At 39.3% G+C, this 19,485-nt stretch overlaps 1 protein-coding gene across 5 annotated transcripts in view; it reads left to right on the top strand.

Annotated features, from left to right (window-relative positions):
* Positions 1 to 19,485, top strand: part of GABRG3 (gamma-aminobutyric acid type A receptor subunit gamma3) — a 549,662-nt gene that overhangs the window by 260,728 nt on the left and 269,449 nt on the right. The window contains exons 1-2 of one of the 5 annotated variants that reach the window (XM_075916388.1): positions 2,521 to 2,687; positions 3,361 to 3,490. The exons of 2 other annotated variants lie outside the window; for them this stretch is intronic. In XM_075916388.1, the coding sequence (XP_075772503.1) occupies positions 3,428 to 3,490 (63 nt within the window). In that variant the 5' untranslated portion in view covers positions 2,521 to 2,687; positions 3,361 to 3,427. Of the gene's footprint in view, positions 1 to 2,520; positions 2,688 to 3,137; positions 3,491 to 19,485 lie in introns of those variants that run through there. 2 more of the 5 variants (XM_075916406.1, XM_075916392.1) reach the window with 2 other exon arrangements.

Here is a 19,485-nt window from a genome sequence, read left to right as displayed (position 1 = left end):
AGAGCACAGCATGGGGAGATGAAATTTGCCGCCCTTTTTCAAATATGAAAATAACAATGAAATAACCACTGAAAAGAAATGTATCCCCCCCCCCCACAATCCATGAGAAGCTTCTTAGAAGTCTTAAAAAGGCAAGTGTACAGTACAAGGTGGAGGCTCTTTGAAGAAAATCAAGCAGGTCAGTCAGAATTTCTGCTGACATTTTGAAATGATCAAAGTATTGGGAGTTTTTGTTATGTTCATCACTGTATTAAATTACATACTAAGCTTAATAAATAAGAGACACTCTGCAAGTATTGGCTGTTAATGGTGCTATCCAGTAACTGGAGTACAGCAACAGGGAGAAGATGGAAAACAAGTGAGGTTAACTGAAAATAGTGTCTGAAGCCAATTGTAGCATTAGAAGGATTGACTGAGGAAATTGGTGGGAAAAGGCAGTGTACTGATGCAGAGGTATCATTTAGTCTGGTAAGAGAAACATAGTAAAGATACATTTTCAGGATTAAGTACATTTCTAATAAAATAATCTCCATGTGTGGGTAACTGACACCACTTCTGCTATTTTGGGGATCAGCCATATGATATGCACATTCAGGAAGATTATGCCATCTGGAATTCATTGCTGGTCTCCTCCTATAGGGAAACTTCCTGCAGCCCTGATTTCCTACTCTTTCATTAACATTCCTTCCTTTTTAAACTTGAACCCTTCACACTTCAGTGAAATTCTGAGTCTTCCAGATCACCTGTGCTAGAGTAAAGGTGGAAAGAATTTGTCCCAACATATAACAGTTCCAAGTAGGGCGAAGATTCCAGCTTAATGGACTTGGGAATTAGTTCAGAGAAAGGAGATATATGCTATTGCAATAATTAGCCCTTCAAATTTACCCTATTTGTGAGCTCAGCTATTGAAAAGTGACTGAAAGCTAATAAAATGGCACAACAACCTCTAACAATAAATGTTGAGGAGGGTGGGGTGAGCCTGTGCAAAATAGAGTCAAAGTCTGAATTAATCCAAACAGAGTCCTAGGGATATAATTCAGTGACAGCATAATGATCAGGTTTCGTAAACAGAAGAAGCATGGGACTGAAAATCAGTGAACCAAAGTTGCTATGTTAAAAATTGTGCCTTAATGGTGGACAAAATAATGAGAGTTTGATCTATCCGAGCCATCACTTCCTTTGAGACCTGAGAAAGACTTTGTGGGGGGAGGAAGCTTGCTACTATAACATTAGATGACTGAAAGACCAGAACAGGAGAAGGCACAAATTATTCCATGTACCCTACTGTCTCCTGGGAGAGCAGCTTCATTGTAATCCTGAGAAATATCCTGCCCAGATCAGCCAGAGAGGGAGCCAGATGGCATCATTACCTCCACCTGCTCCATCTAAAACCTAAACGTCCACATGGGGTGTAAATCTTTCACCACACTCAGTGTGTCCTTTTCCTTCTATACCTTATTCATGTACTTTCCTATTCCTCTCCTTTTGCCTTTGGTCTAATAAGAGCCTGGTTAGACAGATAAAACTGTAAATTTTGCAACACTGCTTTAAGCCTATGACCAACACAATGTCCTAAATATACTGGCATAAACTTGCTAGATTTTTGGAGTGGCTGATAGGCACAACACAAGATCCTAATTTTCTCCAGCAGTGAGATTGCATGTGAAAGTTAATACCAGAGACAGAAGATGCATTTTCTACCTTTTGCTAAGGTTTTCCCACTTGTCTATCTTGTTTTGACTTTTAGGAAAAGAGACCGGACTTTAACAACAGCATCACCAGCCCCTCTCAACTAATTTCTCTTTTCTCCAAAAAGGCAGTTCTTATTCTTTATTACCATCTAAAGATTGTCTGACATAGGGCAGAGGGGGTATTCCTGAATTCTCTCCAGCAAAAGAGAGAAATAATTATAGTTAAAATGAAAGCCTTAGTTACATTTCAAATATTGTAACTGTTTTGAACCTTTTAATTAAAATACAGAAAATAAACAAAAATGGATTTTGAATCATATGCTTGTCACAATACTAAGAAGACTACAGTCTCTGAATACCAAACTACAAACCTTTGAGGTTTTGGCCCCATGTATTCCATCTAAATGAATACAAAACTACCTCAGGAAAATGGAAACCATGTTAGAGAAGTTATAAAAGGTTCAATGAAGTGTCTTCTTAGCACTGTGAAAGTACCCGTGTAGTAATTAGTAAAACCCTGTTCTCTGGGATAAAACAAGTAGTTGCTAAAAGTAATGCTTTCATAAACATGACTTGCATAAACACAACCTTGAAAACTAGAATGGTTTAGTAAATTGTGAAACTGATTCATGGTTTCTTGCTTTAAGGCACCTGGGATATTTTGGCAGGGAGGCAAAAGTAGAGTGATAGACGAATAATAGACTGAATCTCACTTGCATTAGGGCAAATGGTTTGCCTAGGCAGCTAATTAGGGAAATTATCTTGTCATTTTCTGTTAAGTAACTAATCTTCAGGGAAGAAAAGACATTAATGGAGAATATCTGGAACCCAGAGGTGCTGTAATGTTACTGGTTAGCTGTCTGGGACCAGCTGTTTTTGTGCATTATTGCCAGTAACAGGACTTTGTACTAGAAAAAGCATCTACAACCACAAAAGAATTGGCAGTGGAGAACACTAAAGAATTGAAGCAAAGAGGCTCCGAAACAAATACTAGAGGTACAAGTCCTTACATATTTTTAAGATGTGGGATGTTTCCTGAATCACAGAGCCATGACTGAATTACTGGAAATAGCTGGGGGTTTATTTTACTAGTCTATATCATTTATTGAAGACATCAGCCAAATAAAGCAAAGTCTATATTGGAGGAAGGTGAAACTCAGCATTTTGAGAGGATTAAAATGTTTTGGTTTACATAGTGGAGAGAAGTGACAAACTGTTGAGTGATTGTGATTATTATTATCATTTTGCTCTGGATCTCTAGATCATTGTAGTTCCAGTATTGTTAATCAGCTCTCTTTTCCTAATAAGAGGTTTGAAAGAGTCTGCATTTTGGTGGGGGAGGAGTTAAAATATGCTAAAACACTGTTGCCATTTCTTCCTATACTGGGGTTCCATGATGAGATCAGAGTTGCCTGCTGTGCTGGGTGGCAACAGATGAACCTAAGCCTTTGCACCTGGGCTTTTCAGTGGAGGTGAAGTTAGTGATGCAGTGTTTAGACATATGCAAAGTGTAACTTGTTCAATTTGCACAGAAAAATTTGAAAAGAGATGGTCAAACAGCATACTAGGCAATGCCTTTTTTCTCACCATTTACAAATAGTCCCTTTTCTTGCTAATTTCATTTTTAGAGATGTTTTCATGATTGTAGAAAAACAACGTATGTTTTTAGAAAAGAGAATACAACCCCTCTAGAACCACACGCAAACTACCATTCATCTGTGAAGCCTTGAAGTCTCATGGGAATTTTTACTATTGCCTTTTCCTATGTTATGTTTGCTCTTGGCACTGCATTAAAAAAGGTGAGTAAACCACATCAGTTGTTATCTCTTTGTAATGATGCCAGCAATGTAGCTCAAACAAGGCAGTCAGCCAGTTATTTGTGGTGGTAAGTTATCCTCGCATGACTGAAACTAGCCTCCTTTTTAGGGCAGTTCAACTGCCAAAAGTGGATAATTGCCTTGGATATTACATTGCACATAAGGAGATGTTGTGTGCTAGCCTGCATATTGTAGGCACTGTCTTTTGCTACATTGCTTTATTGTGGCCTAAGGGTATAAAAAGAGGCGATAAATTAAGTCATAATGACACTGAAAGGAGATCAGTTTTATAAGCCAGTCCCTGTACTCTCCCCCTTTTTGTTCCTGATTCCTAAAAATGACCAGGGATGGGATATGTATTCCAAACCAATATCCGTTATCAGAGAGACTTGATTGTCAGCATGTGAATATTTCTGGGCCAGATTAGTACAACTTTAATTGAGAAACCCCATCCAATTATTCTTCAATTACAGGCAACTTGGTTCTTGTCCCAGTCTAAGTGGCTAATTAACTATTTTATTTCATAGATGAATCTGGAATTTGTCTGCTAATCAGTCTAAATTTTCCTTTTCTTTAGTATATTCCCATATAGGACACATTTACATGAGTGTTTCCTCATAAAGAATTCCTTTACATTACACATTGCTGGGATGCTCTACATTGAAACCAGCAGGGAGGGACTCATTCTTAGGAGACTCTCCCATCCAGGGCACCAGCCATTATGGGGATATCTACACTGCAATGAAACACTTGCAGGGGCCCAAATTCCCTCCCAAACATCTATACTGAAAGGAAAGGCTACATCTAGACTGGCATGATTTTCTGCAAATGCTTTTAACGGAAAAGTTTTCTGTTAAAAGCATTTGTGGAAAAGAGCGTCTAGATTGGCACGGACGCTTTTCTGCAAAAGCACTTTTTGCGGAAAAGTGTCTGTGCCAATCTAGACGTAGTTTTGTGCAAGAAAGCCCCGATCGCCATTTTCGCGATTGGGGCTTTTTTGCACAAAAGAATACTGCATTGTCTACATTGGCCCTCTTGCGTAAAAGCATTTGCGCAAGAGGGCTTTTGCCCGAATGGGAGCAACATAGCATTTCCACGAGAAGCACTGATTTCAGGCAGTAGGAAGTCAGTGTTCTTGCGGAAATTCAAGCGGCCAGTGTAGACAGCTGGCAAGTTTTTCCACAAAAGCAGCTGCTTTTGCGGAAAAACTTGCCAGTCTAGATGCAGCCAAACTGTATAGCTCACCTGTGTTAGCTGACTCCAGTTTGCAGAGCTCAAGTTGCAGAGCTGTGTGGGTTTTACTGCAGTGGAGGCATGATCTTGGGAAGGAAGAGTGATCTGCCAAGGGTGGAGCCAGCCGTAGGAGCAGAGGTTGGTTGCCAAGAAGCAGCTAGCTGGTGAAAAGGCATGCTAGCAGAACAACCTGCAAGTGTTATTTCCCACACATCTGCCTGATTACTTTGCTTGTATGTTGCCTCTCACTCCCTGCCTGTTGTCTGTCTTGTCTATACATTCTATGGTGCCAGAGACCTATTTTCTTTTGTGTTTGTAAAGTGCCTCGCATTCCAGCCCCTTGCTTTTGATTGTGGCTTAGGGGCAATGCTAAAATATAAAATATGACCTATAATCACAATTTGGAGGCTGTTGTTTAACCATGTTGCTTCATCAAATATGCACAACTACTTAACTTCCAAGTCTTACACATCAGAGAACAGCAGTAAAATCATGTGGTTGAACTCCTTTCAATCACTGTTTTGTTTCTGATAATTCAGTGATCAGACCTGAATGCATATCCTGTTGCACTTCAGATGCAGTGTTCTAGGTGATGTCATTGAAAAATCAGGGTGGGTGCCTGAGATAGCTCATACTGCTTCTCTCACTGATTTATGGATAAGAGGCAATAATTTTCAGTACTTAAATCTTTCCCTATCGCAAGCAGTCATTGCCACTCAACAGGAAAAAAAATCAATTCTAATTGAAAAAATATATTGCAAAGGATATAAGGGTTAATCTGCTGAGAGACCAGGTTAAAGAAAACTGCAAGTGTGTAGAGTTTGGTAACTTGCTTTGCTTCACTCAGCATAAAGAATTAACAAATAGCATCAGAGGCTTCCTTGCCATGGTAGAACATGGTGACTTTTTTTAAAGTCAATCGTGCTAAAAGGACACACCTCTTCTTTCCTGTTATGGAAATGCTTCATAATTATCTTGCTCAAAATCATTATTAGCACCAATTGTTTACCTTTACACTTTTTGTCACTGTGTCCAAGGACTTTCCAAAAGTGACAACTATACTGATTCAAGCTGTATCAATCCTTACTGTCACTACTAGTTAGTAAAGACTAGTCAGTGCACAGAACCACACTTCTGCTACCTTGGCAAGAGCTTGCATTTGAACACAGAATACTGATCTCTGGCTGGGTTCTTTGATGCACCATTTGTGTGACTAAAGCATTCACTTAATGTCCTTTAGATCAAATGTCAGACAGGGGTTGGCAAGGTCTTTAGAAGCTTGAAAATATTCTCCTTGAAAGAGCCATTTTCATTGGAAAATTAGTGCTGCTGCACCTGAGGAACTGCTAGTAAAGAGACTTCAAAAGGCATCTGACAAAAAGGATTTCATCTCACAGATTTCCATATTGGCAAGTATCCATCTGTCCCTACAATAGTAGCAGAAGCCCTACGCTCATTAACCAAGACTTTTCACCATTGGACCCACACCAGAAAATAATTCCCATAAATGTCAGCCAGAGATATGGGGTTGTCAACATGCATGTTCGGACTTGTATCATTTCCTGTCCTGTTTGGACTGCCGCTGTCTAGTATTGGGCCAGGCTGCAGGGAACTCTAGTGGGTACTTTTTAATTTCAGAAGCCAGAGTTCCTCTTCCAATGGCCTCATCCCCATTGATACAGCAGTAATCATTTATATCCGCCATTAACCAACTCAAAGCAGGAATCTTGCTAGGGAGGCATATGAGGTCATGCCGCAGGTAGCCATGCTTTCCCATGAACAACAGCTCAACCTGACTGGAATGTGAAATCAAGTGGATAAGCTCAAGACAGCAAGACCCTGTAGCTTGGAAAGGGACCTTCAGCAGCATATACAAGTTCCATACTACCTGGGTCTTAAATGTAAACATTGCCAGAAGCCAGCCCCATATCCCTTTTAAAAGGTTCTACAGCAGATTTAAGACTGATCTTTGCACGAGAGAAAACCAAATGTCAAAGTTAATACTCTGTTCCATATTCGTCATCCTGTAAAGAACAAGGGAGGCAACATTCAAGATTCCATCAATCATTCAGGCCCGTAGGAAGAATTTCTGTTTTTAATGTGTGTCCAATGTGCATATAAAAATGTAGTTATGGACACAAGCTGCACTTGTGTCTCTTTTCTGATCTAAGTGCACTTTCATCAAGTATTAAGACTCTTGCCTTCCTGGCTCTGAATAAATCCTCATGGTTTTTCCACAGGCCTTGGGCACACTGTTGGGTTTCAGACACTTGCAATTCTTCCCCTTTGGGGGCAAAGATGACTGCTGATTGAATATTCCCAGACAACCATACTGTGGAAAGCAAACACCTATATTTATTTAAATGTAGATACCCAGCACCAGAGAAACATAAATAGGAACAACACGGAGGTGTGTCTGCCTCATTAAAGTCCCCCCAGTAGAATGTATTGTAGTAGTCTAATCTTCACAGCAAATGTATGGAGAAACAAATGTGGCAGAACTGGGAGGGTGCATCAAGACTGGCAAGATTTTGCGCAAAAGCAACTACTTTTGCGCAGAAACTTGCCAGCTGTCTACACTAGCTGCTTGAATTTGCGCAAGAGCACTGACTTTGTAATGTACAAAATCAGTGCTTCTTGAGCAAATACTTTCATGCTCCTGCTCGGGGGAAAGCCCTCTTGCTCAAGAATACTTGCACAAGAGGGCCAGTGTAGACAGGGAAGAACTGTTTTGTGCAAAAAAGCCATGATGACTAAAATGGCGATCGGGGCTTTCTTGCGCAAAATCACGTCTAGACTGGCCATGGATGCTTTTGCGCCAAAGCACTTTTTGCGCAAAAGCATCTGTGCCAATCTAGACACGCTTTTGCGGAAATATTTTGCGGAAAGTTTTTTCCGTTAAGTCATGCCAGTCTAGACACAGCCTGCAATGCAAATATTGTGGTGCTTGTATGCATCGTAATGTCACTTGCACCTGGTGCAGGTAAAGGAGACAGAAGCAAGAGTGGGACCCAAAGGAGCTGGAGTGGCTGCTGCAGTGCTGGCATTGGGCCAGCCTGCAAGGGAGTGGGCATCAAAGGGGCAGAAATAGACCATAAACAGGTAGAACCTCCGTGATCTCTCTCTCAGCCTGGAGCTGGTTGCTTTCCCCCTGTTGAGTCTTAATAGCTCCTCTCTTCCTCCTATTCTTTCCCCCGTCCATTTGCAGACAGCCTTCCTTCCTTCCTTTCCCTCACCACGAACAAGTGGTCTGTTAAGCCCACATGACTCACTTGGTTGTATTTGGTTATGAAACATCTTTCCTGTTACTCTTGTAATTTTTCTAGAATGTTCTGACTTTTGTGAGGAAGGCGGTTGGCCCTGTGACATGCATGCAAAGATTTGTTTGTGTGGAGAAACTGACATGAATGCATTCACTATATTTCTTGTGTGCTTAAGTCTGCAGAGACAAGGTCAGGACAGGAATCTGTCTTTCAATAAATGGAATATTTAGTTCCATATTTATAGAACATATATATTTCCTAGGCTTCCACAAGAGACACAGTCATTAACTCAAAATGGATGACTCAGATACACTCCCATTTCTTCCACCCACCACTGCACTAAATAGAATGATCTTGAATATTGTGGAAAAGTGCCTGGGCACCAATCAAGGCCTGGAGAAAATTAATTTATATAAATAAAATTCTGAAAGCTTGTTCTCTGACTTCTATACACTGTATAAAAAGAAAGTGAATGTTAAACCCATTTACAAGTGTAGATTTTGCACACTGCTAGCTACTCTAGTGTACTGTAATAACAAAGCAGAAGAATGTGTGGTGAAGAGGGAAAGATTGTTTCTATATGATCTTTAGCCTAGATTATTTAAAAAAAGACTAGTGAATTTGGGTGCCCAAACCAGACTTGTCTTAAAAAGTGCTTGAGTTTCAAAGGATGGGTGTTTTAAACGCTACTGGATACCAAACTAAAAACCACAGAATAGAGGTACCGAAAACATGAGTTTCTATAAAAGGTGCTTGGACTTCCTATTGAATATATTTCAGTCCTAACACTTGAGTATGTGGGTAGAGCAGTAATTGGAATCTTGCAATCTTCCTGCCCAAGCGGAGAGTTGTTTGGAGAAACGTTGACAGAATCATATTTTATCAGACAGTGTGATTCTATTGACATAAATGCTTCTTGAAATCTGGTCCTGCTTGTGAGGGGATTTTGCTTTTGGAAGAAAATGGGGGGAAGCCTTTTGTTTCAAAGTTTCTTGGTTTTTTTTTTTTTTATTTATTTTACAAAATTTTAAAAAGCCAAAAGTGAAATAAAACATGTTGATTACCAAAACATCGTTTTGGGTCAAAGGCTGATTGATTTCAATGGTCTTTGGATACGGGCATTTTCTTTTATGTGCATCTCTGAAAAAAAGATTGATGCATATAATTTTCATTAGAATATAAATAATGAATGGAGGAAAAACCTTCATTTCAAAAAAATGTTGGAGTACCCAATCAGTGCTTTTGTGGGGGAAAAAAGGTAATACGTAAATTCCATTTAAAAAAAAATCTGTTGCAATATCTTATTGTTTATTGTGGTAATTTTTAGGAATTACTCAATGGACCTAAAGATCTTCAATCTTTGGATTATAAGAAAGTTTTCTGACAGGAAAGAATCCTGCTTTGCAAGTTACTTTAAGATTGTTTTTGTTTTGTTAAAATATGGAGTGAACTCAAATGTTAGAGGCTTTTCTTAAAAATATTCATTTTCATCCCCTCAGGCTTGATGTAGATAGGTCTTGTGCAACTGCAGTTTTTGCCTCGGGATTTGGATTCTAAACTTCAACAATAGAAGATATTATGTTGTTCAAGACTTCTCAGGACTAAGTCCTTATTTTTTTATATATATAAAAATCATCCTGTTTTTCATTGAATGATCATTCTTATCTTTAATCTCTGGTAGCAAACTATGCATCATTTTCCTTTCCAGGTGACTTATAATCACCATAATTCTGCCTTCATACTACTGCACCAGAGTTTGCTTTGGGCATTATAAACCTAAATTAGGATGGAAGTGAGTTTCCAGATTTATCACTAGAATTCCTATTGCAGTTGAATTCAATGTCCTCTCTGATAAAGTGGAGAGCCCAGTTCCTGAAAATACTATTGTCTTCCTTTAGAAAGCTCAAGCTTCTGGCTGAAAGTATAAGTGCAGCTTTCTCTTGAAAAGACCACTTGTGGCAAACTCCTGTATATTTTTGCAATTCTAGATTGTATTATAGCTTTAAAATTATTACTTTGGTCCCCCTTGAAACTGCTTTCAAAAGCAAAACATAAGGATGCTGCAAAGAGGTCACTGGAAATAGCTCAGACTAAAGAATGGAGAAAATATTTTCAAATAATTTCCCAGTTGAATTCTTTGGCTTTTGTTTAAAAGCTCAGCACTGATTATTGTAGCAATTATTTTGGATGCAGATAGCTCTTAATCATTATAAAGTATAATTTATTCTTGATGCATGTTCTATGATTAACATATCCACTCATGCAGTAACAAATAACTTGCAAAGATTTTTTGCAGTCCGGAGCTCCCAGGTGGCTATAAATTGACTTTAGGTATGTAGTTTTCAAAGTATTAATCCTTGCTCTTTTCAATCATGTCATGCTCCACAAACACTTTTCCCATAATTCACATTTCCCTGTGATAGTAAATGTAGTTTTCAGGGAGGGAAAAGTTAAAACACAGTGATCAGCATTCTAAAAATTTAAGTAGGCTTTATTTTTAATCACTATAACAAGTTTGGATCCCAGACAGCTGTAAACTTTGGGACTAGTTTGCCTGTAGTTTATTGTCCTATATATTGCAGAGTTGTTAACATTAGTTCAAACCACTGAATGCCTATTATGTGCTTGTTATGCACAGATATAAATAATTACGCAATGCGCAAAGTGTCTGTGAATTGAGCTTCATGAAACATTTGCCTTAATTTCAGAGAGAAGCATTGGCCAGATATATGCTGAGATTTTACCATTGTTCTGAAATAATTTCAACAACACCATAGCTTAAGATCTCTTTAGCTTACTACAACAAACAATAAATACAGCCACAGTACATTTAACTAACCATTAATACACAAGTCTTCATTGTGAAGCACTTTACATTTGCTATACAATGGAACATATCTACAAAGACCTGTAAAAGCAAGGAAAAGAAAAGCCATGTAATCCAACACTCATCTTCCTTCCATGCTAACACACACCTTCCCAATCCCACAACTACAAAACACACAAACAACATGCCTCCACCTTAACACTCTCTCTTTCATTTGTCCTTTCCCCATACTCTTTATCAGGTTATTTTCCCTTTATACTAGTAGCTGTGGATGTTTGGTGTAGTAACTTTTTGCAATGTTACAGAATCATTTTGTAGAGGCAAGTTTGCAGAAGGGCAGTTAAATGGATGGAATGCTGGTGCTGCTAAGGAAAAAGAATTGAAGCTGTAGTACATCACCTGTGTTTTCATGGTAGACGAGAAATGTAACTGTAGAGTTGACAGGGGTCTCCAACCTTTTTAAGCACAAAATCACTTTTTGAATTTAAGTCCAGGATCTACCTAAAACCCAAATATCCCTACTCCATCCTTTTTTTTTTTTTTTTTTTTGAGGCCCTGCTCTACCCTGTCGCCAAGGCCCCACCCTCCTCACTCTGTGAAGATGGGGTAAGAAGAGAGGGCAAGAGTGACATCAACACCCCCTGCCTCTGTCTCCCCCACTCTGCACAACAAGCAGGAGGTTCCCCGGGGGGCAGCTCTGAGGCTCTGGGTAAGAGCAGCAGTGAAGTGGGGGAGGGGCAGTTGAAATGCAGGCACTTGATAGCCTCCCAGCCAAACCAGTCAGGATTACCTGCCAGAGGCTCCAAGATCTACTGGTAGATCCCAATCTACTAGTTGGTGATCACTATGCAACCAGATGCCTCCATTAAAATACAGCTTTTTAGTTACTCTGTAACTTGTTCATATGGTATATTATTACTTATTGTAAATGTATTCTACCAGTCTGATATTCATAAAGGGTTACGTAATTAGTGAGCATATGTAGTACAGGATTGTCTTTTTCTCCAGATATTGCAAAAGGAAATCAGTAATTCTATCTTTTAGTCCTTCAAATAGGTAAAATAAGGACAATTATATATTAATGAAAGACACTGAGAACATAAGAATGGCCATATTGGTTCAGATAAAAAGTCCACCTAGCCTAGCATCCTGTCCTCTGACAGTGGCCAATGCCAGGTGTCCCAGAGAGTATGAACAGATTAGGCAATCACCAAGTGATCCGCCCTCTCAGTCTCTGAAAAACAGAGATACCATTCCTACACATTCCGGCTTATAGCCATAGATGGACTTTATCCTCCATGAATTTATCTAATTCTTTTTAGAATCCTGTTTAAAGTCTTGGTCTTCACAATATTCTCTGGCAAGGAGTTCCACAGGTTGACTCTGTATGAAGAAATACTACTTTTTGTTTTAAACATGCTACCTATTTTTATTTGGTTACTCCCAGTTCTTATGTTATAGGAACAAATGCATAACTTTTCTTTCTTGGCACCAGTCATGATTTTATAGACCTCAATCAGATCCCCCTTAGTAATTTATTTTTTCAAGCTGAAAGGTCCCAGTCTTATTAATCTCCTAATATGGCAGCTGTTCATACCCCTAATAACTTTTTTGCCATTTTCTGAGCTTTTTCCAGTGCTAAGATACCTTTTGAGATAAGATGATCAGATCTGCATGCAGTATTGAAAATGTGGGTGTACTATGGATTTATATAGAGGCAATAAAATAATGTCTTATCCTCCGTCCCTTCGATATTTTTTTTTCCAGTGGTGCTTTACATTGAGTGGATGTTTTCAGAGAACTATTCACAGTGATTCCAAGATCTCCCTCTTGAGTGATAAATTGATTCCCCATCATTTTGTACATATAGTTTAGATGATGTTTTTCAATGTGCATTAAACTGTTTGACCTCAGACAAATTGAAAAGGTTTGTTCTGATTTTTCTAGAAAACTTTTGAGTAATTCCTAGAGGACAGAGACACTAAGATGTCTGTCTCTTTTTTTTTTTTTTTTTTTTCCCCCCCCCCCCCCCCCTCCTTTTAATACATTTATAGATTCCAAGGCCAGACTGAACCATGTGAACATTTAGGCTACATCTACACTGCACGTGTAGCTACTCCCCGTCTACACAAACTGCCTGTTATTTTGAAATAGCATCCCGGTAAACCTTGTTGCAAGAGGGATATTTTGAAGTTTGGAATTTGAAGTTTGGTGTTGTGTAGATGTTGTTTTGAAGTTTGGCACCTGTTTCAAAATAGATTTGAAATAAGATATGCAAATTACATAGCACAAATTTCATATCTTATTTTGAGTTTAGGGTGCTGTGTAGACACACATTAGTGGTCAAACTAGGGTAACAGGCATAGTATTTCTCACAAAATAATTCCTAGAGCAGATCTTACAGGACAAACAACCTATGTTGATTTAAAAATTCAGTGATGGACCTCAGTAAAATTTTTAAGGGTTTAACTATGTTCATTGTTAAACAGATTATTTCCTGTCTGAATTTGTCTACCTTCAGCTTCCAGCCATTCTTCCACTAGATTGAAGACCCTGTTATTAAATATTACAGACTGCAGTCAACCTTCTCTTTCATAAGCTAAATAGATCACTCCAAGGCATGTTTTCTCATCCTTTTAATTATTTTGTGACTTTTCTCTGAACCCTCTCAAATTTATTAACATCCTTCTTGAACTGTTGACACCAGAACTGGACACAGTATTCCACTGGTTGTCACAGCTATGCCAAATACAGAGGTCAAATAACCTCTACTCCTACCCTGTTTATGCCTCCCACAGGAACACCTTTGCCCTTTTGAGCAGTGTCACATTGGGGCTCCTGTTAAGCTGATAACCTGTCACAAACTCCCAAATCTTTTTCAGAGATAGGTCCAAAGATAGTGCCCTCCATCCAGTAAGCATGGTCTACATCAGTGGTCCCCAACGTGGTGCCCATGAGCGCCATCGCGCCCACTGGGGCATTTATGTGCGCCTGCTGAAACATCTGGGCTGGCCCCGCCCCCGGCGCGCGGCACATGCATGGTGCCGGCCCTGGGCACGTGCCGCATAGGCGGCCCCTACCCCGGACGCACGACGCATGCACGTGCCAGCCCAGGGCACATGGGAAGCACCTGCCCCGGGCATGCAGCACATGCGCAGTGCTGGCCCTGGGCTCAGGGAGTGTGGGCGGTCTCACCCCCGGGCGTGCGGCACATGCCTGGCCCCACCCCCGGAACCGTCGTGTGTGAGCAGCCCCGTCCCCGGTCGCCCGGCAGCCACGAAAGGTTGGGGACCACTGGTCTACATTAATTGATCATAAATGAATGCATTTACATTAGCTGTATTAGAATGAATAGTGTTTTGTAGCAACATGCTCACCAAGTAAACCAGATCGCTCTTGTATCAGCAATCCATCCTCTTCATTATGTATCACTGCTCCCATTTTTGAGTGATCTGTTAACTTAATCCGTGATTTTATATTTTCTTCCAGGTCACTGATAATGTTAAATACTCTAGGCCAGGATCAAGATCCGACCCAATATGAACCCCACTAAAAACACATGTACTATTGATGATGATTTCTCATTTTGTAACCTATCAGTTAACCAGTTTTTTAAAAATTGATTTATGTGCCATGCCAGTGTTATATTCTCATGTTGATTATCAAAATGACTTGTGGTACTAAGGTCTAAGCATATTACATAAACAATAGCTCAATCTCATTAAAAAAACCTGAGTCAATTTGGTAAGATCTAGTTTCCATAAACTCATATTGGCTGGAATACATTTTATTACCTTTCTTTAGTTTCCTTTTCTTTCTCTCTCTTTCCATCCGTTTATACTTCTGTTCTTTGTCTTTTTTCTTATTTTTTGTTGCAGGGGAAAAAATCAAAATATAAATTAAACTCCACAACATTTAAAAAAACCTTTTAATTAAAAATAGACCATTTCCATGTTTTTGAAGGGTAACCTGCCCCACTGCACTTTTAGCCTTTATATTTGGGCCCCAATTTAGTACTAAGCATAATTCCCACTGAAAAGGAATGAGTGAGATGGTGGGATTTTTCTCCTCTATCTCTAACTCCTGTGGCACTTTCTCCTCCTGCAATCTTGTTGCAGATAGTGTCACTTCTCATCTCTTAGACTCCCTACACAAACTCTTTCTCTTGTGAGATGGGGCTGTGTTAAAAATTGATGTATTGATTTTTTTTTCTCTTGTTCATTTATTTATAGGTTCAGGAAGCGGTTACTAAAATAACTTAGCAGTTAACTAACAGGACTACATCTGTACTTGTCATACAAGCTTTCTCGGAGCCCCAAACATGTTTCTTATCAAAGCAGCATTATGCCTATGGAAATACCATGCAGCAGACAACTAGGCATGCATTTCAGCAAGTCCTTTCATACTTGGTAAAGGAAGGAAAGCAAGCTAGATCCTGGGGAAGGCAAGCAGTATGTGTCAATTGGAGTTGGACTTACAGGAAAATAAAAATGTTGTATAAGGGGATGGAAGTGTTAAAATAACAGAATGATGTCAAGATGCAGTGCCTGTGAGTATTTTAAATGCTGAGATTGGGAGACAAGCTTTCCAGAAGATTAGTTTGAACAGAGCATGTTTAAATGATTAACTGTCCCATACTGCTGACATTGGCCTATAACAAACTATTAGAAGTGATTTTAGGATGTTACAGTCAGAGATTGCTCCAATGTTTATGCACCTACTCTGTTCTGGTTTCTGCCACAACACTCTGTGTGACATTGCAAGTCACTTCACAGCTGTGTGCCTCAGTTTTCCTTACTACCTATTTAGAGAACACGATCTTAAGGGCAAAGACTATGTATTCATATTTATATGTAGAGTGCCTGCCAAAATATGGCCATTAGTTTGGTCAGAGCCTGTGGCTACAATGATACACATAAATAGTTAATGCTACCTTAAGTGATCATTTTTATGCATTCTCACATGTGAATACACTAGCTATTCTGTATGAAAGAGAATGTGATTACTAAACTTTGAAAATTGTCTTTACTAAGAGGCAGAGGAGCGGCTCTGGGAATGCACAATCCTGTTTTAAATCAAAACCAAAACCACCCCCCTACATGCGCATACACACAATTTTGGTATTCATAATTCCCTTTCCATACAACTGCATGGTGTTGAACATGGGCTGTGTTATGAAGTCTGTGCATGACAACCTCTACTTGGAAGTCCTTTCTCTCTCTAAAATGGGCAGCAGTCATTGGTCCTTTTAAAGGTTTAATTGATGCGTGTCTTATATGTCTTCTAAATAGAAGTATTTTTAAATGAAGTCACTGTCTGAGGCAGCCTTCTGTTTTATTCAAGAAAACAAAACCTCTTAATTTTATTTCACTTGTTCCAAAAAGCTAGCCAAGTGTTGGTCTTCCAAGACTTGTCCTACCTATCTCCTTAAACTCAATGTAGCTTCAGGTCATCAATCAACCCCAAATCATAAGTGTATTCACCCTCTTGTCAGCTGGTGCACGTTGCCTATGTAGTTGTGTGAGTCAGTGTCACATGGGATGCAACTTAAAAAATTCTTATGAGGGAATCAACTGCTCTCATAAATTCATGAAGTTTGACTTTTTAGAATCAAACTCCACACATTACAAAATCTGTGATATTCATTTGCTCCTCTGTTTACAGTTGCTATGTATTCAGTCAAGATTTCTCCTGGAAAGGTAGCTGGGGCAGCCTGAGTTTATCCTGTAGCTAGGTTTCTGGTTACTTTTGATCAATGTAAAATGTTTATAAATATGCCACAGTTGAGCCACGTAGAAGCAGCTGTTTTCAAGTTCAAAATATTTCAAACATTTTAAGGGTAAGAAAATTTGCTAAAAATAAGACAAACTGTTTTTCCTTGCCTTGCTTCATTATTGCACTTAACTGGGGAAGGAGAGAGGGAGGGAAAAGGCAGATATGCAGGATAGGGTCAAGAGTGACCTAAACAAATTAGAGGAATGGACCAAAATAAATTTGAGGTTCAACAAGGACAAATGCAGAGTCCTGCACTTAACGCTTGGGATTGTGCCATCCTGCTACAGGCTGGGGACAGACTGGCTAAGTGGCAGTTCTGCAGAACAGCACTTGGAGACTGCAGTAAATGAGAAGCTGGATACGAGTCAACTCTGTCCTTGTTGCCAAGAAGACTAATACCATATTGTGCTGCAGTAGTAGGAGCATTGAGACCAGATTGAGGGAAGTGATTATTCCCCTCTCTTTGACATTGGAGTATATGACTTACAAGGAGTAGCTGAGGGATTTGGGTTTATTTAGTCTATAGATAAAGAGTGTGGGGGAGGAGTGAGGGATTTGATAGCAGCCTTCAGCTACCTGAAGGAAGATTCTAAAGAGGTTGGAGAGAGGCTGTTCTCTGTGGTGACAGATGGTAGAATGAGGAGCAATGGTCTCAATTAGTGGGGGAGTTCTAAGTTGGATATTGGAGATAATGATCTCACTAGGAGGATGATGAAGCACTGAAATGAGTTACTTAGGGAGGTGATGGAATCTCCATCCCTAGAAGTTTTAAGGTTTGTCCTGGCAAAACCCCTGCTGGGATGATTTAATTTGATTTAGTCCTGCTTTGAGTAAGTTGCTGGAACAGGTGACCTGCTGAAGTCTCTTCCAATCCTAATCTTCTATGATTGTATGATCTTGTACTTTAGAGTATTGTATCCTGCACTCTATTATAACTGTGCGTTACCTGTGGAGCTCACTTGGCCTGTTGCAGTCTAGATGTGCCATGAGCACTTTATTTACAATTTACTATACAAGTGTTTTGGCTATGGAGTGGAGAAATCTCGGCTCCCTGAGATCTTCTCTAGTCTTTCCCTCTGTCTCTTTTTAACAGTTCTCAGCTGACAAGCTGAACTACCTCCTTAATTGGATATCTGTCCAGTCCTTAACCAATTATCTCCAATTTGTCCCTCATGGAGACACTTGCCCAGTGCAGAGTGGTGAGTCGGCCTTGTGCTACAGTGTGACAGCTTATGATCCAACAGCTTTTATTTTAAAATAATAGGTTTTACCTTCTGATTCCTGCAGTTGTAGGGCCAGCAGTGACTAGAGTTAAAACCCTTATAATCTTGCCTATATTATGTATTGGACTAAAATGAACATAGGATTAGTCTGTGATTATCTTGCCGTTGAAATTAGCTGAGAACTGGATTTTTATGTTCCACTGCAATCTAATCTGTTTGCTCAAATTGCAAATTAGGATAATTTGATAATAGATCCCAGACCACTCAAGTTAGTTTTTAAAGTCATAGCTCAGCTATGTTAAATACAGTTATATTTACTTTTCTGTAATGCCAATAACTAGATCATCTAAGTACAGCCATGTGTTCCTGCTTTCTATATGTTATGTCAGTATTGTGTACTGTAGAAAACAGGTATGCATTTTGCTTTTCTAATCTTGAATAACTGAACAGTCAGCAAAAGCCTATGTATGGGAATTTTATTAACATTATAATTAAATGTAAAATTGAGTTTAATTAGGGACAATCCTGATCCTGAGGAGCCTTTAAAAGAGAGTAACAACGTACGATTATGGGGTATATGTGCAGTCGTCATATTTATGAACAAACTCTAACTCTCTCGAAAGCACCTGATTCTCAAACATACAAATAAAGATCCTTTTTCATGATACAAGCAGTGTAGAGAGCTTTGAACTGGTTTTAAATATTATTTGCAGCCCATGTAAGGCTTCTTTACACTGCTAGAGAAGTGTCCAGGGGTCTTTGTGTAAATGGAAGTCTGGTCCTGATGATTTGAATCTTCCCTGCCTTGCTACCCATCTTCAAAGGAGTGTAAAGCACTATCTTTTCTGATCTGTAAATGAGTACCCAAGATGCACAGCAATGGAATATCAAACTACTAGTTCTTACTCTTGGTACAAACATAATGCATAGTGGACTTCATGGGGATTGTATCTGCCAAAAATAAGCTTGATGGTTAATGCTCATTTGACTGTGTATGATGTAATACAACAATTTAACATGTTTTAGAGCCAAAGGAGTTAAATTCTGGATACTGAGATGTAAGGCTTTGATCCTTATGATTGGATAAAGCCTCAGCTACAACAAAGACTGAATTTCAATCTGTGAACAACTATGACAGCTGTGCTCCTCTGGGACAATACAGATCGCAAAGTCAAGAATGAAGAATTTGAGAGCTGGAGACAAAGCATTCTGGGTTTCTAGTGTCTGGCTACAGACCTATTTTTCAGAAGGGATCAAGTGAATCCAGAGTCAGATTATCTTTAGGAAATATAGCCAAATCTTCCTGCATGAGAGACTATCCAGCAAAAGTGAAGCTCATAATACAAACACACTCCTTAAGTTTCCAACCACCTACTAATCTCCTCACCAGCCCTTGCAAACAATCAAAAAGGAACATTGTACCCTAGTAGTTTTCACCTCCAAAAAGGAAAAAGTGACACCATGAAATCTACTTGGGTCTTCCCAGTGGCTATTGATTTTATGTGGAAGGTGCTCAGATATTATGGCAATGGGTATTGGTATAAAATCCTAAAACAGCTAGATATGTGTACTTTATACCATTAGAACTATAGTATGTTACACTGCTTCATTGTGTCACACATGCAACTGCTATGGAAAACCTGCCATGTGATAGAT

This window comes from Pelodiscus sinensis, chromosome 1 (genome assembly GCF_049634645.1).
Source record: "Pelodiscus sinensis isolate JC-2024 chromosome 1, ASM4963464v1, whole genome shotgun sequence".
Taxonomy (NCBI): domain Eukaryota; kingdom Metazoa; phylum Chordata; order Testudines; family Trionychidae; genus Pelodiscus; species Pelodiscus sinensis.
This window is presented reverse-complemented; position numbering and strand designations above follow the sequence as displayed.